Genomic DNA, 18,606 nt, shown 5'->3' with positions numbered 1-18,606 from the left:
AGGCATCGGATAGACGAAAGACAAAACACTCGAAGAGCCAGTGGCTACATGCTAGATCAATGCAATCAGACAACTACATCACCCTCTACCAGATAACCGTCCAACTTCCAACAATTGATACCCCAAGCACAAACTATGATACCCTCAACGTCGAACCCCCGCCCCCGGCTCCCCTACCGCATCATCCCCGCGCACACCCCCGAGCATCTCTCCGCCATCCGCTCGCTCTTCCGCGCCTACGTCCAATGGCTGAACATCGACCTCACCTTCCAGGATTTTGAGACCGAGCTCAACTCCCTTCCGGGTAAATACGGTGCCGCGTACGGAGGAGACCTTCTCCTGGCCTACAGCAGCAGTAGTAGCACAACAGAGGAGCACAGCATTCCTCTGGGCTGCGTAGCTCTCCGTCCCCTCACTCTACGATCACAATATCTAGATCCTAGTCCTGGTGGTGATGTTGACCATAATACACCGGAGATCAAGTACTGTGAGATGAAAAGGCTGTATGTCTCCCCGGAGGCACGGAGGATGGGATTGGGGAAGGCGTTGGTGGAGGCGGTGGTGCAGCGGGCCAGGGAGCTGGGGTATCAGGCCATGAGACTCGACACGCTGCGGACGATGGAGGGACCGTTGAAGTTGTATCGGGCCGCGGGGTTTGTGGACGTCGGGCCGTATTATGAGACGCCTTTGGTGGAGGAGACGGTGTTTTTGGGGTTGGAGTTGAGGGGGACGGAGTGATGTAGATTGTGGTGGTGGTGGTGGTGGTGGTGGTGGTGGTGGTTATTGTTGGCCTCTGCGAATTGGCCGAGTCCGATCGCCAGGGTTGGTGACTTACTCGGTGGACTGTCTCAAAGAGAACAAAAAAGAAGGCATGAATTACTCTGTTTATGCTTCTACGGAAATGACATAGAAAATTTGGAATAGACCAACAGCGCACAAACATAACTTGTCGTTCTTTGAACCTCCAACAACACATCCAAGTATGGACTGCCGACTAGCCACTTGTCCTCTCCGAACTCAGACTGTTGAGCTTGATATTTTGAAATGGAGCACTCATAGCAGACATCTTACGCCTGCGTCATGCCAAAGAGAAAGAGTCATCATCGTTCGAGAAGCCAATCGATTCAACATCAACCACTTCCTATCCATCGATAATCGAGGTACCATAGCCGAGGTGACCATTGGACCCAGGGTCACCCGGTGGAGTTGAACCAACCATCCACTAATCGCCCCGCAGGGCCCATTCGCCCGCTCTACCAACATCATGTAGAGAGTTGAGGGCCAGGGGTAGTAGTGATGAGTCGACCATTGTCCGCGGTTCTCATTGCGGAAGCACAACAAGTGGCAAGCAGGAGGATAAGAAGACAACAAAAAGACGAAGGGATCGCGCAGGAGGAGAAGTGGTTTAAATCATACGATTTGAGGTAAGCAGGTTTGGCGTGGTGGTCTGTGCTGCTGCTGCCTGCTTACTACTTAGTGATGAGGTCAGAGCATCGCCTGCGTGCCCCAGGCATAAATGACTATACTACATATGGATGGAATCAACACCACGCCTCAATTGCATGTGAGCTGTCACAACGTACCCAGGACGGTTTATTCACACAGAGAAAAATCCTCTCAGAAGGCTCGAACTACTGCTTTTAGGCTGCATTGATTCCATTAAACTGACTCCCAAGCCTGGAGCCACAATCCATCCCTGGGCTTCCCCCCACACACCGTCGCAGAGGGAAAGGTAATTACCGGTATTCCATACTGTGGCTCGGTGAGGCAGATCATAGTGGGGAGAAACTCGATGGAAGTAGAACTAGCTGGTCAAACCAAGGCAGTCGCTACGCTAAGGCACATACTGCTTATGTTGAAATAGATAGTCCGGCATAGTGAGAGCCACCTGAGATGACGATGCCATGGCAGGCTCGCAGATTCTCCGTGAGTGGGGAAGGGAACTAGTACTTCAACAGACGGGCGCCCTATGGTCTGACCGAGTACGTAGACGGACTGCGTTGTTCATATGTAAAGGCGTACATAGTTTGGTGGGTGCCTTCTGACTAATGGATGTCGAAAGGACGAACGGTGCTTTTGTAGATCGTGCAATGGGAGAGTGCAGGGAAAAGAGTCCCGGATATCCCCGGTGATCGGCACCTGTTTAGCAGCAAAGCCCGAATGTTGAGATTGCAGACAGGAAAAGATTTGAAGGGTTGGTATGTGCAGTCGTGCGATCCTACAGTTTCGTATGAGAGCAGACGCTAGCTGGGATCCAGTCCAGTCCAATGTAAGTAGGGCAGGCGACGATAGTTAACGGCTGCTGTGGCTTTCCAAATTTAGGAGCTGCACTTGAGGTTGTTTTACTCACGTATACAGCAAAGCTTGACTTGAATTTACGGGCTCAGCGCGGTATACAGGCCCAGTCGACCTGCAAACTTGTGTGGGAAAAGCCATGTACGACAGCAACCAGCAAATCCTAAATCAGCAAGATCTATCTATGAGTTCGTGAGTTCGGTCAGATGCTTGTTGCATCTGCGATTCTAACGAACCATAGTAGATCAAGTTATACGTGGAAGTTGATAGGCATAAGCACCACAGAACCAGAAGGGAAAAAAGCAAGTGCCAGTGGAGACATTGAGGATATGTGGATCTCGCGGTCATCGCGCTATAAAATGCATGAGCAAAGAGAATGGCACGGAGATCGCCCATGGCGTGTTTGAAGAGGCGTCTAGAACAGGAACCACCCCGCTCACACCAGCACTCGAGCTGAGGCGTGGAGCTTCCGAGGTAGTATCTAGAGGTTGTAGATGGGCGGTGGCTCTGGGATACCACCTAGTAATTTAAGTCTGATCTGATGCAGAAGCTCTCTTGAAGAGACCGGGACTGGTGGATAGAAGTTCCCGTAGCATTTTTCAATCTGTAGTCACACATGCCTAGGCAGTATGTAGTAGACATACCCACAAGCATTGCCCAAGTACATACTGTACATGCGCACATCAGGCTCTCGAAGCTTCTTAGAACGCCAACCTTGGCACAGCTTCTGAAATTCAAGAACTCCCCAGCTGTATCCAAACTAGTCGAAAATGGGGCGGGCCCTGCAGAGCATGCATGCGCATATGGTTATCCCATTCAACACCGTTCATGCCAAGGCCAACTCCCGATAGCCGGCATGGCCTCTTACAGTGAGTCGTCAATCTGGAGAGGACAGTCTTGCTGCACCGATCCACATTTGGTAACACGATCTCACATCTCCATAGGGGCAGGGGTTGGATTCCATTCCACACGCACCTTAAGTATCAGTTACCGAAGACTAAAAGTTCGCGTGATGGGGGGTAGCCTTTACTCTTCCCTTGGATTGCACAGCACCTGGGTCTAATTTTGACGCGTCACGGGCTAAAAGTCAAGCCCACGTACCAGGAATCAGTACTTGGTACTTTGAACGCTAGGATTCTGCTGGCACTCCGCTAGCATGAAGTACATTACAGGTACTTCCTAGAGGCCACAGAGCACCCAGAGGCGTACTTCATAGCACACATTCCATATCCGCCGTTCCGCGAGACCGAGAGAGGAGAGCAGGATTCTTGACTTGCGAAGAAGGGCCAATCGGTTGTGACTCCTGCCACAGTACATCACACTTCGACTGCTGTAGCATTATCGAAACGAATGATAGCCAAAGCTGCATATATAAGATCTTTGATGGACGTCCACCTTCGACCTGATGCCATGATTGATCATCAAAAGCGTCAGTCCGACGAAGGCCTGTCACGTAGATGACTGGGAGCTGAACCGATCAGTGTAGCTGATCTTGCGTTTGTCATGTGCAACACTTGAATGATCGTTTGTCGAGATGGTAAGTCGAGAAGTTTTGAAGCTTGGGTTTGAGAACAGACGAGCTGCTACTTTATGATGCTAGTCAGCTGTATGGTTAAGTACGCTCTACAGATCGAGATGTGCAGACGGAGCTTGTATCATCGGTGGTAATAGGTATCCAGTGGTTTGCTGGGCCTCTGTATAAGAGCGACTCAGAAAGCAATTTGGAGTTCCGCAGTGTCGTCCACGAACAGAGAAATAGTCCAAAAGGGAAAGACGAGTGCATATTGATGGACGGCATGTTCCACCGCATGGACCCCGAGATATCCATCGAATTCAGTATGTATCTCTCCCGATCGAATGGTAAGACCGCACGGCAGAGAGTCGATTAGCGGTGTGCCGTGGCCCAGTGATCTGGGACGGATCGGGGAAAAAGAGTCAGATGCCAGCATTCCGTGCGACCTACCCCATGGAGGCGGAGATATGTGCTGTTGTAAACACCATTAATAACTGCCTAGAGAGGTGAATCAATCATCTTCAGGTCTCGGACCTCGATAACCACGGAGCTTGGCATGTGGGACTATTGCTTTCTGGGTTTCAGAGGCTTGGAGCCATCCCGGTTGCTGGAACCAGGAGCGGGGAGAAGGAAGGCGAGAGGTAATCGAGGCGGTGCAAAGAGAAAAAAAAGCGATGCGGGGATGAGTTGAGGACAGAAAAAGGAGATTGACTGATTGTCACCTGTTTGAGGGCAAGGATAGTACTGTGCATACTTAGTACTAACTCACCTAGGGGGCTAACTAGTACGTAAGTTGCTCTCAATATGTTCGGTATGTAACTAGCCACCGGGAAGATCTAGCATTTCCATTGCAGTAGTTGCTGGGCTGTGGATGTGTTTGTCTGTTTTGAGTCTAGCCTGCCTGAGGTATCTATAAGATAGAACAGATCCATGGGAAGCGGCAGACCTTCCGCCAATGGGGAATCTGCCATTGTGGAGAGACAGAGCCATCACTGAATGTACGTTACTTACAGTACACATCTCCACCAGTTTTCAATTCAACAAACTAAATGTTTTCGACATGACACATCCACCCATTGACCCCCAATTCGACACAGATCCATCTTTTTTGCTTCCCCTGGACACGACGGGCTGTCATTCTGAGACAGAATTAACCTCGGCCCGATCTTGCTAGCCCGACCCCTCGGCTGAGTTGATGTGTTCCAGCCCATCCAACGGAATCTTCGAAACCACGCTAAGCCATCGAATCCCCACTTGAAAGTACATTGTATGGGGAGTAAATAAAAAAATAAAAAAAAAGTGAAAAATGAAAGTCAAGATTTGATCCATCATAATACAAGACAAAGGAAAAGGGTGCTGCATCAGACCTGACAGAAAGAAAAAATAAGAGCACTTTCATTCCTTCGTTCTCTTTCCACTGGCGTTCCATAGTCTTCCTTCGGGCTTCCATCCCACACTCCATCGGTTATTAGCTCCTATAAGGGTGTCGGTAGTCAACAATAAGATCAATCAGATCAAGCATAGCAGACAAACAGCGATCACTTGAAGTGTACAAAAACTCTGCCGTGCTTTTTTTAGCGTTCAATGCATTATTATTCGATATGGGGATAAGCCTCCTCAGCGTTCCAAAGACACGTTTTTTGGGCAATGGATGGAGAAATGAAAGAGGGATAGGAAACGAACTTTGTAGAAAAGAAAAAGGATATGCAACATCAAAACCAACAAAGGAAATTATCCGGTATATATAACCAGGTATGTTTTACAAATAAACGCCGCGAAGCGCCGACAGGGTCTGCCTGGCCCTGTGTTTCTGTCCCCATCTAAGACCAAAAAGGAGAAATGGCAACCTGTTCGCCAAGGGTATCATGGTTTGGTCCGCCTGTCCTAAACTTCCGCCCGCTTTCAATCGTCCCATTCGACACTCATATGACGAGTGCCCGACATGGTGTCGTCGTGCTTTTGAGAATACAGCGGTCGCCCATCAGGGGTCAGCTGGCCGCGATACTCTGGGTTGTAGTCGGGACTGTTTTCGTCCAAGGTGGCGACGTAGCGGTTGCGGCCGCCTCGCTTGCTGTGGGTCTTCGTATAATGTGCGTTAAGGTTGTCACTGCGGGAGAATGCGCGATGACACCCAGGGACCCAGCAAACATGGGGCTTCTCCTTGGAGTGGCTTTTCATATGTCTCTTTAGGTGCTCTTGCCTCTTGAAGCGTCCCTTGCACCCAGGCTCTTTGCACTTAAATTGCACCTGTTTGATGATAGACGGGAGGCTCTCCAGGCTCAGGCTCTGCTTAGAGGCTTGCTTCCGGGCAGTCTTGCGAGAGGGCTGACGCTGCACTCGAACAAGACCATCCCGGTAGACAGGTGATTGACTAAAGTCATCCATGTAGTCCATGCTACCTGACAGGCGAGAAATGGGAGTATCCGATCCAGATCCACTACCCAGCGAGCAGGACCGCACAGGAGTGGCTGGGGTGTGTGTCTTGAAGGCACCGAGTGATGCTGGAAATTCCGAGTACGATGGAGGTGGGGTGACCGGGGCAACCTGGGAGGGCGCAATTGTCTGTGGAGCAATCGATTCGGCGGGCGGGGCCATCCAAGGAATCATATTTCCCATTGACATGGAAGTTGGAATCCGTTCATGCTGATGATGGAAGATGGAGCGCGATAAACAAGGGTTGGTTGCAGATTCTGGGAGATATGGTGCATGGTGCTGGCGATAATTCGGGCGAGCCATGGTAGTGTAGTGGTGCATATGCGGAGGGTATGGGAGCGCGTGTACTCCATGCTCGTATGTCTTGGGCGCTTCCGAAGGGATCCAAAATTGTTCAACATTCTCGTCATATCCAGACAAGAAGTCGGTCATCGGCATCCGCTCCTGGGGCTCCATATTGGAGTAAGGCATACCCATCACATCGTTCGACGTCATACTAGCCAAGCGGAAAGCACTGCGCATGGGGGTCGACCCGGTGTGCCGCTCGTAGGCCTGACTGGGGAATGATCCGCCCTCGTGCCAGCCAGGGGACTGCAATGACCCGTGACTATAGACACTGGTAGGCGTGGTCTTTGGTGAATCGAGAGGCGAAAAGCTAGTCATGGAGGGGCACTCGTTCGAGCCCAGAGATGTACAATCAACTTCGACAGTTAGGCGATCAGACATGCTACCCTGGGGTCTCATTTCTTCGTTCTCACGGTCTTTGTGAGGCGGGGCAGGAGGAACTTCGTGTTTAACACCTGTCCGACGTACTGTTTAGTTTTCGGTTGGAACGACACAAGCTGATGCGGGGAGGTGATTGCAGATGGGAGCTGCACGCAGGTGGGAGAGAACAACAGTATAAGGCAGTGGAAGAGTGATGTGTACTGCGTCAGATGCGGGTATATGACACAACAAGCGCGGGTTGGTTGGGTTATTATTAGTATATTAGGGAATGTGGCAAGGTCCGCTGAGGAAGGTATACAAGTAGTGAACGGCAACGGGAGACCAAGATCGATCAACAAACAATTATCGGCAATCTCAATGAGAGATAGAGAGAGACAGTGAGGATGAGTTCCTTAGAGAGCGAAGGATGTGTTGGATAGGATGCACAAGCAATTGCAAGAATGAAGGAAGGCCAACCTGGGTTGGGAATAGAGCTGAGAAAGAAAGAGAGGGTGCGAGGTTGGGGAATGGAGGAGGACAGGCGAGGTGAAATAAACAAATCTCCCGGTCATATATTGTGAAGGGAACCAAAAGGCCGATCGCACTTACAGTCAGAAGTCATTGCTTAGCTAGTCCCCAAAGGAGTAGCGAGGGAAAGGACCAGAGTCAAAATCAAGAGGCGCGTCGCGTGCCTTTGGTGAGCCTACGCAAGGCCAGGAATGTAGACTATAGAGTTTCTCTAGTAACCGCGACAAGTCCCTCTGGAAGGGGAGGGAAAAGACGTCTTCGATTGGTAGAAACCTTGGTCTCGAGTCAAACCGTTTCCTAGGAGGCGCGATTGTCTCTGGATTAAAAGACAACGAACAAGGTGCAAGTAGACGCAGTAGACGAAAGGAGGGGGATAGACGTGATCACCGCGATGATGATGGAGGGGGGGGGGTGCGGATGGGGGTGGATGGAGATCGATAAGTCGCCCTCTAGACGCGGTTTTCTCAATCCTGTGTTCCCACGACGAGCGGAAGTAAGTGCGAGAGGGGTGAGAATAACGGTCGAGTTGTTGAGGTTGAAGCCGAAATGGGTTGTCTGTGTCTCAGTTGCAGCAGAAGGGTGTTGTAGTTATAGGAAAGACAGTACAGTCCAGCAAGGGGATAATGGAGACAATTGATTTGGAGACGCAGGTCAAGTGGAAGGGATGTCTTAGGATTATCGATAGAAGCGTAAATTTGTCTAATATTGCACTTGTGTTCCAAGGTCGAAGGGTTGTGCCTGGCGGAGAGGGGGGAAGCAGTGGTGGAGGTTCCTTTGTTGGCAGGGGAAACCGGGGGACGAAAGGACTCGAGTGGGAGGTTAAATCTGTTCTATTATATGGCCGAGTTACTGTATTAGGTGAAGGAGCAGAAGAGAGAACAGCGTGCAAGTGTGAGCTTCTTTCCTGTCGCCCTATCCCTCACTTGGAAAAGAGGGAGGGGGGTGGGAAAGATGGTTCAGAATTCTTTGGGGGAAGTAAGTAATTGTTTTTCCTTCGAATTTATTTTTATTGCGAGTTTATTTTATTTTCGGGATTCTTTTTTATTCCCTTCCTCTGAGTGATGTTATGATTTAAGGTATTTACTCTAGCAGTCTCCGTAGTCTTTTTTTTCATTTCATTTATTTTTCTAAAACTACTGCTTTGAATCTACACTCACCTTCCTCATCTTGCTGCCTGATACCCTCTAAGTATGTCCAAATCAATCAATCATTCTAGTTTTCTAGTTTTAGGTTGACTCTACAGTCAGAGACAAAGAAAACACTCAAAGATTAAAACCAATAATCCTATTATGTCCTAATGGCTCCGTTTCCTTGGTTTGCTCTTGTAGTGTAATTTGTCCACTTCCACTCCGGAAGTCACAATATGATCACAGATCTGAGTGTCTAATTCTGTCCGGTCAAGTGGATCATCCCATGGCTTGACTGGGTCCGCCTCATGCACCTCGAATCATCACCTCGAGAATGGACAGCAGATCATGATCGTAACAATCTTACTTCAGACTGTATCGGTGACGATAAATTACCTCTGGCAGATGCACTGCATCCGACTCGGGGTTTTCTTCCCCCCCTCCTCTCTCTTTCATCTCCTCGACTGTTGGTATACCGCAGGATGTGGCCGCTGTGATGTAGGTGACTCGGCGAGTGGTCAATCGGTCAATCGGAAGATGCGAACAAGATTAGAGTCAGCCAAACCGATTTCGCTGCGAGAGTAACAAGCAAGCGTAAGAACAAGAAAACAAAACAAAACAAGACTGAGCTAGACTGAGCTAGACTGAGCTAGATTAGACTGAGCTAGACGATACTAGAAGCGAAGAGTAAAGCAGAAGAATAATAACAAAAAGAAAAGAAATGGAGGAATGCATGAGGCGCAGATGTGGGAGGGGAAGAACCACTGATGGAATGTTCGAACGTCAGAGGATCACGACCACTAGGGGCAGGTTTAGCTTCTGGGGATAGCCCTGACTAAGTGGTTAGTGGGCAGGCAATAAGTTAACTTACGTTAACTAAAACTAAACTTTAACGCGGATCATGGAATTGGATCATCGTCCGTCAATCTTCCAGATGCTCGGGATCTCCCCCGGGTAGACTAAAAGTTATCCATCCATACCAGCCATAGGGTAGGCAACTATCTAGTTGGTGCATTACTCGTACTCTGTACTACTACTCTGTCACGACAGTACTAAAATACGGTACTTCGCCCACCGCTTCAATTGTTACTAACTACAGTCCCTAGTAAATAACAACCTCCCCATCCCTCCACTACCCCCGGCATTTCTTAGTTGGCTATCGAAAACAAAGTCTACCTGGATTATGATCATGAACAACAACCCTGATAAATATTCAATTGTTATGTGTTTTTCGAATCTTACCTGAATTTTTGAAACATTTGTACCACCAGACTTCCCAATCAGCTACGATAACGAATACTGGAGGTTTGCTAAAGTCCCTGGAGCCTGGGTCGATCGGCAATTTTGCTGAATCACCATGTGGAGTAGGAGGTTTGCATTTCGGCGTTTCGCACTGGAATCTCTGAGATCGAAATAGTAGTGTGTTCAAGCATCGATTGAGATTCATTGGGAGAGCACCAATGATAGTCAAAATAACCCTGGTAGGCTGGGGCAGGGAAGAATAAGCCCGCCGCCGCCTCCTCAGTTATCGTCAGTGTTGTCTATGTACAGGATGTACGTACTCCGTACTGTACATAGTATGAAACTCCACACCGAGAGCCACGATACTACCGTTCCCCTCCCCATTCTTACATGCTGCCACTGGGCATTCGCTCTACCAGCCCTAATAATATTGACTGCAGCTTCTAGTGCACCAGCCAGGTACAGACTTGACGCCACAGGTTTCCCAAAGCATCGTCGATCATCTTCTGGTTTCAACGCCACCGTCTAGACCACTGTCAAACCCCTCATCGTCCGAGACTCAGTGAGAGATTATCATACTTTTCTCGAGTGCAAGGCTCTGAGGCACATCAGCAATGAAGGCAGAACGTTTTTCTTTCCCGGCTTATCCATCCAGGATCCGGCTCCACTCGGTCTTATGCATGATGCCCTTATACCAAAGAAGGAAACCCGCATAGCCGGCGGCGTGCTGTCACCATTCATCGAGTGCTAGCAAACTACTTTTTGCCTCACTCTCTCGTCAACTTCAGAAGCAAGCCCTGGGGAAAGGGAGAAGGGGGAAGGGAGAGCGAGCAAAGACTACAATATTGGGTAGAGAGGGGGAGAATATGGAGTGAAGAAGAATCAATACCGGACAATTTATTCCCATGCAATCATCCCCCACACAGCAAGAGGAGCCCGAGACCGAATCCCGTCTCGGGAATTCTTACCGTGGAGATCTTATCCTATCCCACACAGAAAAGAACAAGCCCATCTGGCTCGGTCGAACCTCATCTAGGTTCTCCGAGGATAGTACAGTACTTACTATTCTCTTTTCCGTACAGGACGTTCCCAGCCGCCGGCGGCGGGAGTCTTTCATCACTCACGTTCAGGACCTAGTTCCCAGGCGTTTGCTTATGTTTGGTCTGTGCGAACCCGGCCTGGATTGTAGATGGGCCTAACCCCCCATGAGAAATTTGAAACCGTATCATTGTTTCTTTTTTGTTTTGTGTTGCAGACAGGCAACAAGTTCATTTGACAAGCGCCACTAGCAAGCGCGAGCCGAATTTCGAAGGACTTATCCTATCAACTATACGTAGCATTGTTATTACTGAGCGTGTCCAGATACATGCTATAACCTCATTTGCAAAGAACTGAACTAAACATACTAGTAAGGTGAGAAACCTCCCCCAACAGCCGTGCGCGGGAGTTACCCAATGTAGAATGAGGGTTGAGCTACGACGAAGTACTAGGACGAGCTATGGCCTCACTTGAACCATGGTTCATCGCGGACATACCGCCAGGCAAAACCCCACCTTTCCGTCCCTTGTCTGTTCAAGATAAGGAGCCACCGACCAAAAGGTACGTACGGTACCTCTCCGTACTTCGTACTGTATCTCAAAACGGAACATCTCCTCGAATATTTTATGCCACAAAAAATTGGGCTCAAGAACCAAAAGATTTTCAGTAAGCACTTTCACTTAGAGAGCGGTATGCTTACCTAAAAAATTGCTTGGCTGGAAATGAAAGCCGGGCTGGTGCAGGTTTTGAGGCGGTTAGATTATTTGCAGTCGCGGAATCTGAAGAGTCGGGAAATGGATGCCTCGGTCTCTCAGGGTTCTCTTTCTCTCTTTCTACCATTCTTTCCTACCCTCTGTTCTGTACGGAGGCGGGACTTTGAACACTCACTGACTGGTACGGAGTACTATAGTTAGGGACGGACCAGACAGGGACTAACCCAGTTCAGAGATCGGCTTACCAATTCTCAATGAGGAATGGACCCAGTGAGCGACTGAGCGAGTGAGTGGATAAGGGGAAGTGCGGCGTGAAGGGCAGCCGACAGGCGCTTTGGCCGGCGATCACTGATCAGACGCACATCATCCTCCCTAAGCCGACCGGGATCGTCCAGTCGCTGGATGCGCAGCTAGACTGAAGTCTGCAGGTTTGAAATTCGGCCATCTTTCACCAGCCGACCAGCCGCACCTATCATAAACTTCCCAGCCTTGCCAGATGCCAACAGCCACTCGGACCCTTCGCTCAGGAACGCTCCGACAGAACCTGGCCTACCAGCTTCACTCGCTCTGGAATGTGGGGAGGTGAGACGATATCCTTTGAGCCCCAGTAGAGGCAGAGAGGGAACAAGAAAAGGTTCCATCTGTTCTCAAACATCCACAATATGGGCGACGGTGTCACGACTTCTCGCCTGATACATGATCGTCATACCTCTGGCTCGTCCCAAAGGCCAAGTATTGCCCCCGAGCCAAACGAGACTCGATCATCGATGCGGTGACGAACACTCTCTCGTTTTCACCTACTGATGATGCATCGCTCGGAGAATCCCACTCTCAACGGTCGCTCTTTCATACTGCAGATGGAATTGGACAAACGGCACTGTCGATTATAAGACGCTAAACGGCTACTGGACGGAATAGTCCCTTCGACAGACGTCGAAGAAGGTTATTTCTGGACCCGCTTTTTCCTTTTTCCATCTTTGCTTTTTTTCCATCTTTTCTGTTTTACTTCTTTCGGTTTCTGTTGATGATGGGGCGCTGCCAGCAAGATTCCAAGGTTTCTGACCTGTCACGCGTCATTCGTTACTTCGGTCCTCAGAACGCCATGCGAAATGAGCTCCAAACTGGACAGATCATTCGTACTGAACACGTTGCTTGCGTCCCCTCAGACTTGGGGATGGATTCAGTATATACTGGGCTGGCTTTTTTGTCATACGATCAGGCCTAGCATGTATTGTCCGGTTTACCGCTGAATCCAACTGCGAAACCCCTTATTGCTTGTATCCTCCGAACATCGTGGGCTCTCCCTGAAGAATCCTCATCAGAAAGAGATCCCACAGCCTTGGGTCTTGCTACTCAATTCTCCCTTCTAAGCTATTGACACAAAAAAACAAAAGGAAAAACAAAAAGACAAACAAAACGGTCGCACATGAGTCGACGGTCGAAGGATATCGGTCTATCAGGGAATGTAGCAGTAGTTGCTAAAGTTCGTTCCAGGAGCGGTCGAACCTCACAAGACCCATCACGCAATGTCACGTTCGATCACTCGAGCAAAAACACATGGACTTGGTTGTAGTTGAGAGTGGGAGTTATGCGGTGTACTGTACATTGCGAACACCTTATCGATATTAAACCTTGGCCTAGTACCTGCGCTGTTACTACCATCTCACTTGAGTTTACGCAAGAGGTTCGAATTATTGTCTCCATCGCTACTGCATGACCCTGTCTATTAAAGTTACTTTGAACATCTGGTGGGGGTATGAGTACCTACACTTTGTATGGATCGCATTGCCAGCGCTGGTAGCAAGATATCCAAGCGTAACAGAAAGCTCATCACCCATATGGACATGTCTTCGTCGAGTTCTTTGACCTATGTACTCTTCATGGCCGATTGTCCAATGGACTAGGAATTAGTCCCCCGCTAAAGGGGGGTGCAACACTAAGAAACGGGATCTGTGGTTTGACAGCTCCTTCGCTGGGCTCCTCGGAATCTGGACAAACACAACCCTCAAAGTCTCGGTACTCTCTCAGGCCATGGATCCCGCTGGTTTGAAATGGGTAATCCGATGAATCCTCAGCGGTATAATCAGATGAATCTTTTGGATACATAATAGTAACATGTATACGGAGTATACGGGAATAAAATGGAGTAGTATTCCGCCATTGCTTTGCTAATGTTAATCAATTAATCTGTCGAGTACGGAGAGACTGCAGTGGCAGAATGAAGAAGGCGGAAAAGGCAACCCAGCCACAGTACACACTACTGCGCCTCGGCAGCTGAGCCACACCTAGTCGGGCCTTCCATCGCAGTAACTTACGTACTACACATCGTACTGTACATGCATTACTGTACCTCTCGGTAAGCGGACGGACCCTCCTCCCTCCTCTACCTTCCTCCAAGCTTCATTTCCCCGTCTGAGCAACCTGCATCGTCGATCCAGCTCGCATCATTCAGATAGCCAAGAACTGGAAAAGCCACTGCCTCAGCCGCACAAAGGCAATCTCACCAGTCACCTACGGAGTACAGTGCCTACTGTATGTACTGTACAGTATGGAGTACTACTCATGTATGTACGGAGTACTCAGTTATCGATATCTTCCCGTCTTGGAACGAACTTCGCACATCTTCTTCCAGGGCGATTCTATTGATCGTTTTTGTAAACACACGAGGCTCTCTTCTTTGAAATGCTTGAACCTCCGACCACTCAATCAATTCATCTCCTTACTACCCCTCTGGCTACTTATTCGCCCTATCTTCTAACTATTTTCGTTCCTAGGAGAAATGACAACAATGACGTCAACGAAGCCGGTGTGGCTGTCTTATCACCAGAACTAGCTACAAGCTAGCCTCCACCAAACCCCGGGTCTTCTCTGCTCTGGAGACAAGCTACCTACCCACTTGGCAATACTCGCTTTATTGAGTCGGAGCGCCAAGGCACACAACTTCTCCGTTCACTGCCGAACTCCTTACAACGGCGCTGGTGCATCAAGTTCCTTGATTCTTCCCGACCGCTTCGGAAATGCATATGCATGGTCAGCTGATGCTGCCAACAAGCCCAGACTAATGGCATACAGAAGAAGTTGTCTACCGCTCTTTGACCGATCCGCCTCTTGCAGAACTAAAGCAGACACCGGTCAAGGTTAACGCAATCGTCTTCATAACACCTGTCCGCTGCAGTCGCCGTGATGCTGCTCCGATCTCTGAGGAGAACCAGGTGAGATGTCCTGAAAATTGGTGACCCAACTGAGAGCCCCTGCAGCACGGGCCTGTGTGTTGCAAGGAGTCGGGAGCGGATAATTCAACCGTGCAAGGGTTCCTGCGGTGATTTAACTGATTCGAATCTACTGATATCGTTGCCGCCAAGGCCGTGGTAGATCTTGCTTTAAATGATCAACATCTTCTTCATTGAAAACTTGAGTACGGAGTAAGAGCAGCCAATATATTGGAATCTGGTTAAGCCAGTACTCATGGACTACGTTCTTCCGTTCCGAATGCGGAGAAATCGGCTGAACTGGAGATCATTCAAGGAACAGATGCAGAAGAAAGAATTATCAACGGCCGACCCCACTGACTGAAATCCTTTAGTTCCGAGAAGACGTTGGAGATCCCCATCCTGAAACCTTATGAGGAATTATCATGACAACGCTAAGCCTTGGTCTTCTTGAACTTCTCAATCTCTCTTCCCCTTCTTCACGCTTGTCGGGAAAATAGGGCAGCGCCTTGCGCCTGTTCTTTGCTCTAAGTCTTTACAGGACAAGGGGATTCACTAGCTGGGAGGCTGCCTATGGCGCATCTGTTGCCACCGTCTCCGTCGATAGCGAACAGAATACGGTCATCCGTCTCATTTCAGAATAGCTGGAGAGTCGATCCCGATCTCCTCGTTCAACTTTATCGTTGTTAGCCATGGATCCTCCACTCTCGGGCTACCAAGAACATTCACGGCCAGTATCATAGCGCAACATGCTTCTGGCATACTGGTGTTCTACAGCAATGAAATGTCTATGCCTCAAATCCGACCGTGCCTACACTGAAACACAGCGGATACTACTGGCAGTGGCGTTTGCCTGAAGCTCCGCAGTCGCGGTGAACCCAGCCGTTTCTTCTCCTCGATTGCGAGTCTCCAGTCTTTGACTCATAGCCATGTTGCTGTGACTGATCCCAGTGCTTTCCTTGTCAAATTCACGATTACGGTTAATAATCATAATCGACGTAGTTTGGAACATCAAGCCCCATTTCACGCAGATGCCCTGAACTGCGTCCATGGTGGAATGCCTGTGTCTTGATGCAGGTACATCGTTGAGTTAGTCATGATTGACGGTTTCTCTTTGGGACCGCTGTTATCGATCCGACTACGATTGACTAAAGTTATGAAGCCACTCGAATGATCAGCTGTTCCTGCCTAACAGCCAAGAAGGAAGGGTGGGAGAAGTGCATCAGAAATAAATTGGCTGTGGGAAGGGGGAAATTATTATCACCAATATCAGCGAATGAACAGACGCAGGATCGCTACCAAAAGTCGCACAATCAGGGTCCATTCGTGTCTTAACTGCTGCGCGACCTCCCGTGCTTCGTTCTATTCCTGATTGATCGAATCTGCTGCAAGAAAGGGCCCGTCGTCAGCATTTGCAGCCATAGCTTCTTAAGGGCGGAGTGGAGTTGGCCTCCAGGGGCGGCGATCCGACCTCTTAAGTCCGCCCCTTGCGTCGCAGTTCGTTCGAGTGCGAAAGCCCCCAATCAATGAGCCCACACAAGACTCTCGATCCAACATCGCCTCCCCAATATCGCCATTTTGAGTTGCATTGCATTGCATTGCATTGGCGTTGGGTACTCATTCCTGATCCTGACCTATGGCGGCGTGCAAAGGCTAAACCATCTGGGATTTTCGCATCAGCAGCACCAACCCCACGTACTCGTGCACGATACCGCCCATCCTTCCACTTTGGTCCAACGGCGGTGGCTTTCTGGGGAAGATGGGCCCTGCGACGAGGTGGGTGAGACCAGGCCCGGGCTTTTCCAGTCGTCCATTCTCAACTACGTCATTTTATTGATTCTCCCAGGCGCTGTACTACCAGCGCACTATTGGCTGGAAATCAAGATTCATGGTAAGAACTTCATTTACTCTTACTCTATGGTTATTGCCTTTGGCATTCAACTAGTTGTATCCAGCAAGCTAATGAACCGCCAGGGGGATCTCCAACTGACTTCTGAGGTCCTGAGTTTGTACCTGATCGAACGCCGCCAGAAACTTCTCAACCTCGAGTTACAAAGGGAACAAACCCTATGTCCTAGAAGAGAGAATGGGGCTGTTAAGATTCAAGGAACCTGAACCTAGTTAGTAAAATCATCCCCGACCACCGACTCAGGGCGCGTACTCCTGCCTAGTCTGTTGTTCCTTCTCCGACTCCGACCACACAATTATCCTTCTGACTGGAATGTGCAGCAGACAGTCCACCTAGAACCTAGCCATTCATATCACCCGTCACGGTTCATGCGCACACATCGCCTCCCACCGACCGACTTCTCTTCTCAGCTCGATCATCTCCGCGAAAAAAATCCTACCTACGTACATGGCATGCTTACACCAGCCCGACTATACCTACCACCTCTCTGGAACCATCAACATCTCAGTATTCTTTGTCCCTCCAAGCCCACTCGCGCACAAACCCATTCAGACATGGGGATCCTGATTTCCGAACCATCTAGTCCCGCTCATCAGTGCACGGACTTCGAATTTGACGCAGTGGAGATCATCGTAGATCCGTAGATCCTTTTAGGGTCGGAGATCGTCTGGCCCTTTTCTACACTCATTGTATAGTAGGTAAGTCCGTACTGTACATCCCGACCCGTACGTGCATGTCCAGGATAGGAACGGTGGGGGAGTGCGAAGTTTCTAGCGGTCGCAAGCGAGACAATTGCCATGAAAAACAGGTTTCTCCCCTTGTTTTTGACTTTTCTTGCTTTCTGGAAGCCCAGTCGGTGTGCTGTATATGTTCTGTAGGATCCATTTTGGTACCTACAGTATATTCTCTCGCCAATGAGTCAGCAGGGTTCGGTTTGGACTTGGTGGGGTCCACTGGTTGGTTGGTTGTATTCCACTGGGATGCATTGGGATGCGATGGTGTGTCACTACAGTTGGAGTGGAGTGTAACGCTGTAGTCTGGGGAAGATGCTTATCTGGTTAACGGTGGGGAAGAAGTTCAAGGTCACTTAGTGACTTTTACTGTTGTTGGTTTATTTCTACTTCTATGTCACGGTTCACTGTGTAGGGCAAACTGAGGCATTTACTAAGTGTCGTATCACAGTATAATTGGCATGGTGGGGGATGGGCCTGGTGGTGATGTACAGTCCCATACCCACTTTACTGAGCATTCATCTGTAGCACTGTACCTTTGGGAGTTCTCATGTTTCCTAGCCTTTCCAGGGTCTATGTTTGCAAGTATCTGATGGCCTCAGCCGTGACACTACTGGATATAGTACGCTGAGCATATATAGAGAATGTGTTTGTGTGTGAGGGTAGGTGGATAGGTAGGCAGGGTAGTATATGTCCGTTTCCAAGTACAGACTCCGTACAGTTTACCCATACAGCAATACATCCTGACCTTGGTGGAGTTATCCTTTATCGTCTGTAAGCCCTGTAGCCTCGCTCACTCTTGTTCTATTCATTCATCTATTTCAATTCCTCTTCCCACACGGTTCAGGTCTCTTGCGGTTGTCGGGGCATATCTGGGCCGCTAATGCCGTGATATATTTGCCGTTCTCCGGCAAACAATCAGGCCGATTTCTACGGTTCTGTGCTCCATCATGAGATAACTCATTCGTTTGAATGATGTTTCTTACGTGGTAACAATTCTTGACTTATAGCGTATGACTCTCTTTCTCGTGTTCTTCAAGTATGGACCTTCGCGCTGAATGGTTCCTGGTTGCTTGTCTGTCAATGGGCATCAACATGTGGGGGCCTATGTCGAGCACATGCCGAAACCGGAGTCTACTGGACGTTTACCTCAGCCAGTACAA

The 18,606-nt window shown here is 49.3% G+C and overlaps 2 protein-coding genes across 2 annotated transcripts; one reads left to right on the top strand and one right to left on the bottom strand.

The window, feature by feature from the left end:
• Positions 1-3: 3 nt before the first annotated feature.
• On the top strand, positions 4-811 carry BO86DRAFT_145170 (GNAT family N-acetyltransferase). Its single transcript, XM_025666244.1, has one exon. The coding sequence runs from the start codon at positions 136-138 to the stop codon at positions 736-738; it is 603 nt and encodes a 200-aa protein (XP_025525732.1). The 5' UTR covers positions 4-135; the 3' UTR covers positions 739-811.
• A 4,679-nt stretch (positions 812-5,490) lies between these two features.
• Positions 5,491-7,832, bottom strand: brlA (C2H2 type transcription factor BrlA). The gene is made up of 2 exons (XM_025666243.1): positions 7,556-7,832; positions 5,491-7,041 (listed from the first exon to the last, which is right to left on the bottom strand). The coding sequence occupies exons 1-2, from the start codon at positions 7,566-7,568 to the stop codon at positions 5,711-5,713; spliced, it is 1,344 nt and encodes a 447-aa protein (XP_025525731.1). The 5' UTR covers positions 7,569-7,832; the 3' UTR covers positions 5,491-5,710.
• Between the last annotated feature and the right edge of the window lie 10,774 nt (positions 7,833-18,606).

The sequence above is a fragment of the Aspergillus japonicus genome, assembly GCF_003184785.1.
Source record: "Aspergillus japonicus CBS 114.51 unplaced genomic scaffold BO86scaffold_41, whole genome shotgun sequence".
Taxonomy (NCBI): domain Eukaryota; kingdom Fungi; phylum Ascomycota; class Eurotiomycetes; order Eurotiales; family Aspergillaceae; genus Aspergillus; species Aspergillus japonicus.
This window is presented reverse-complemented; position numbering and strand designations above follow the sequence as displayed.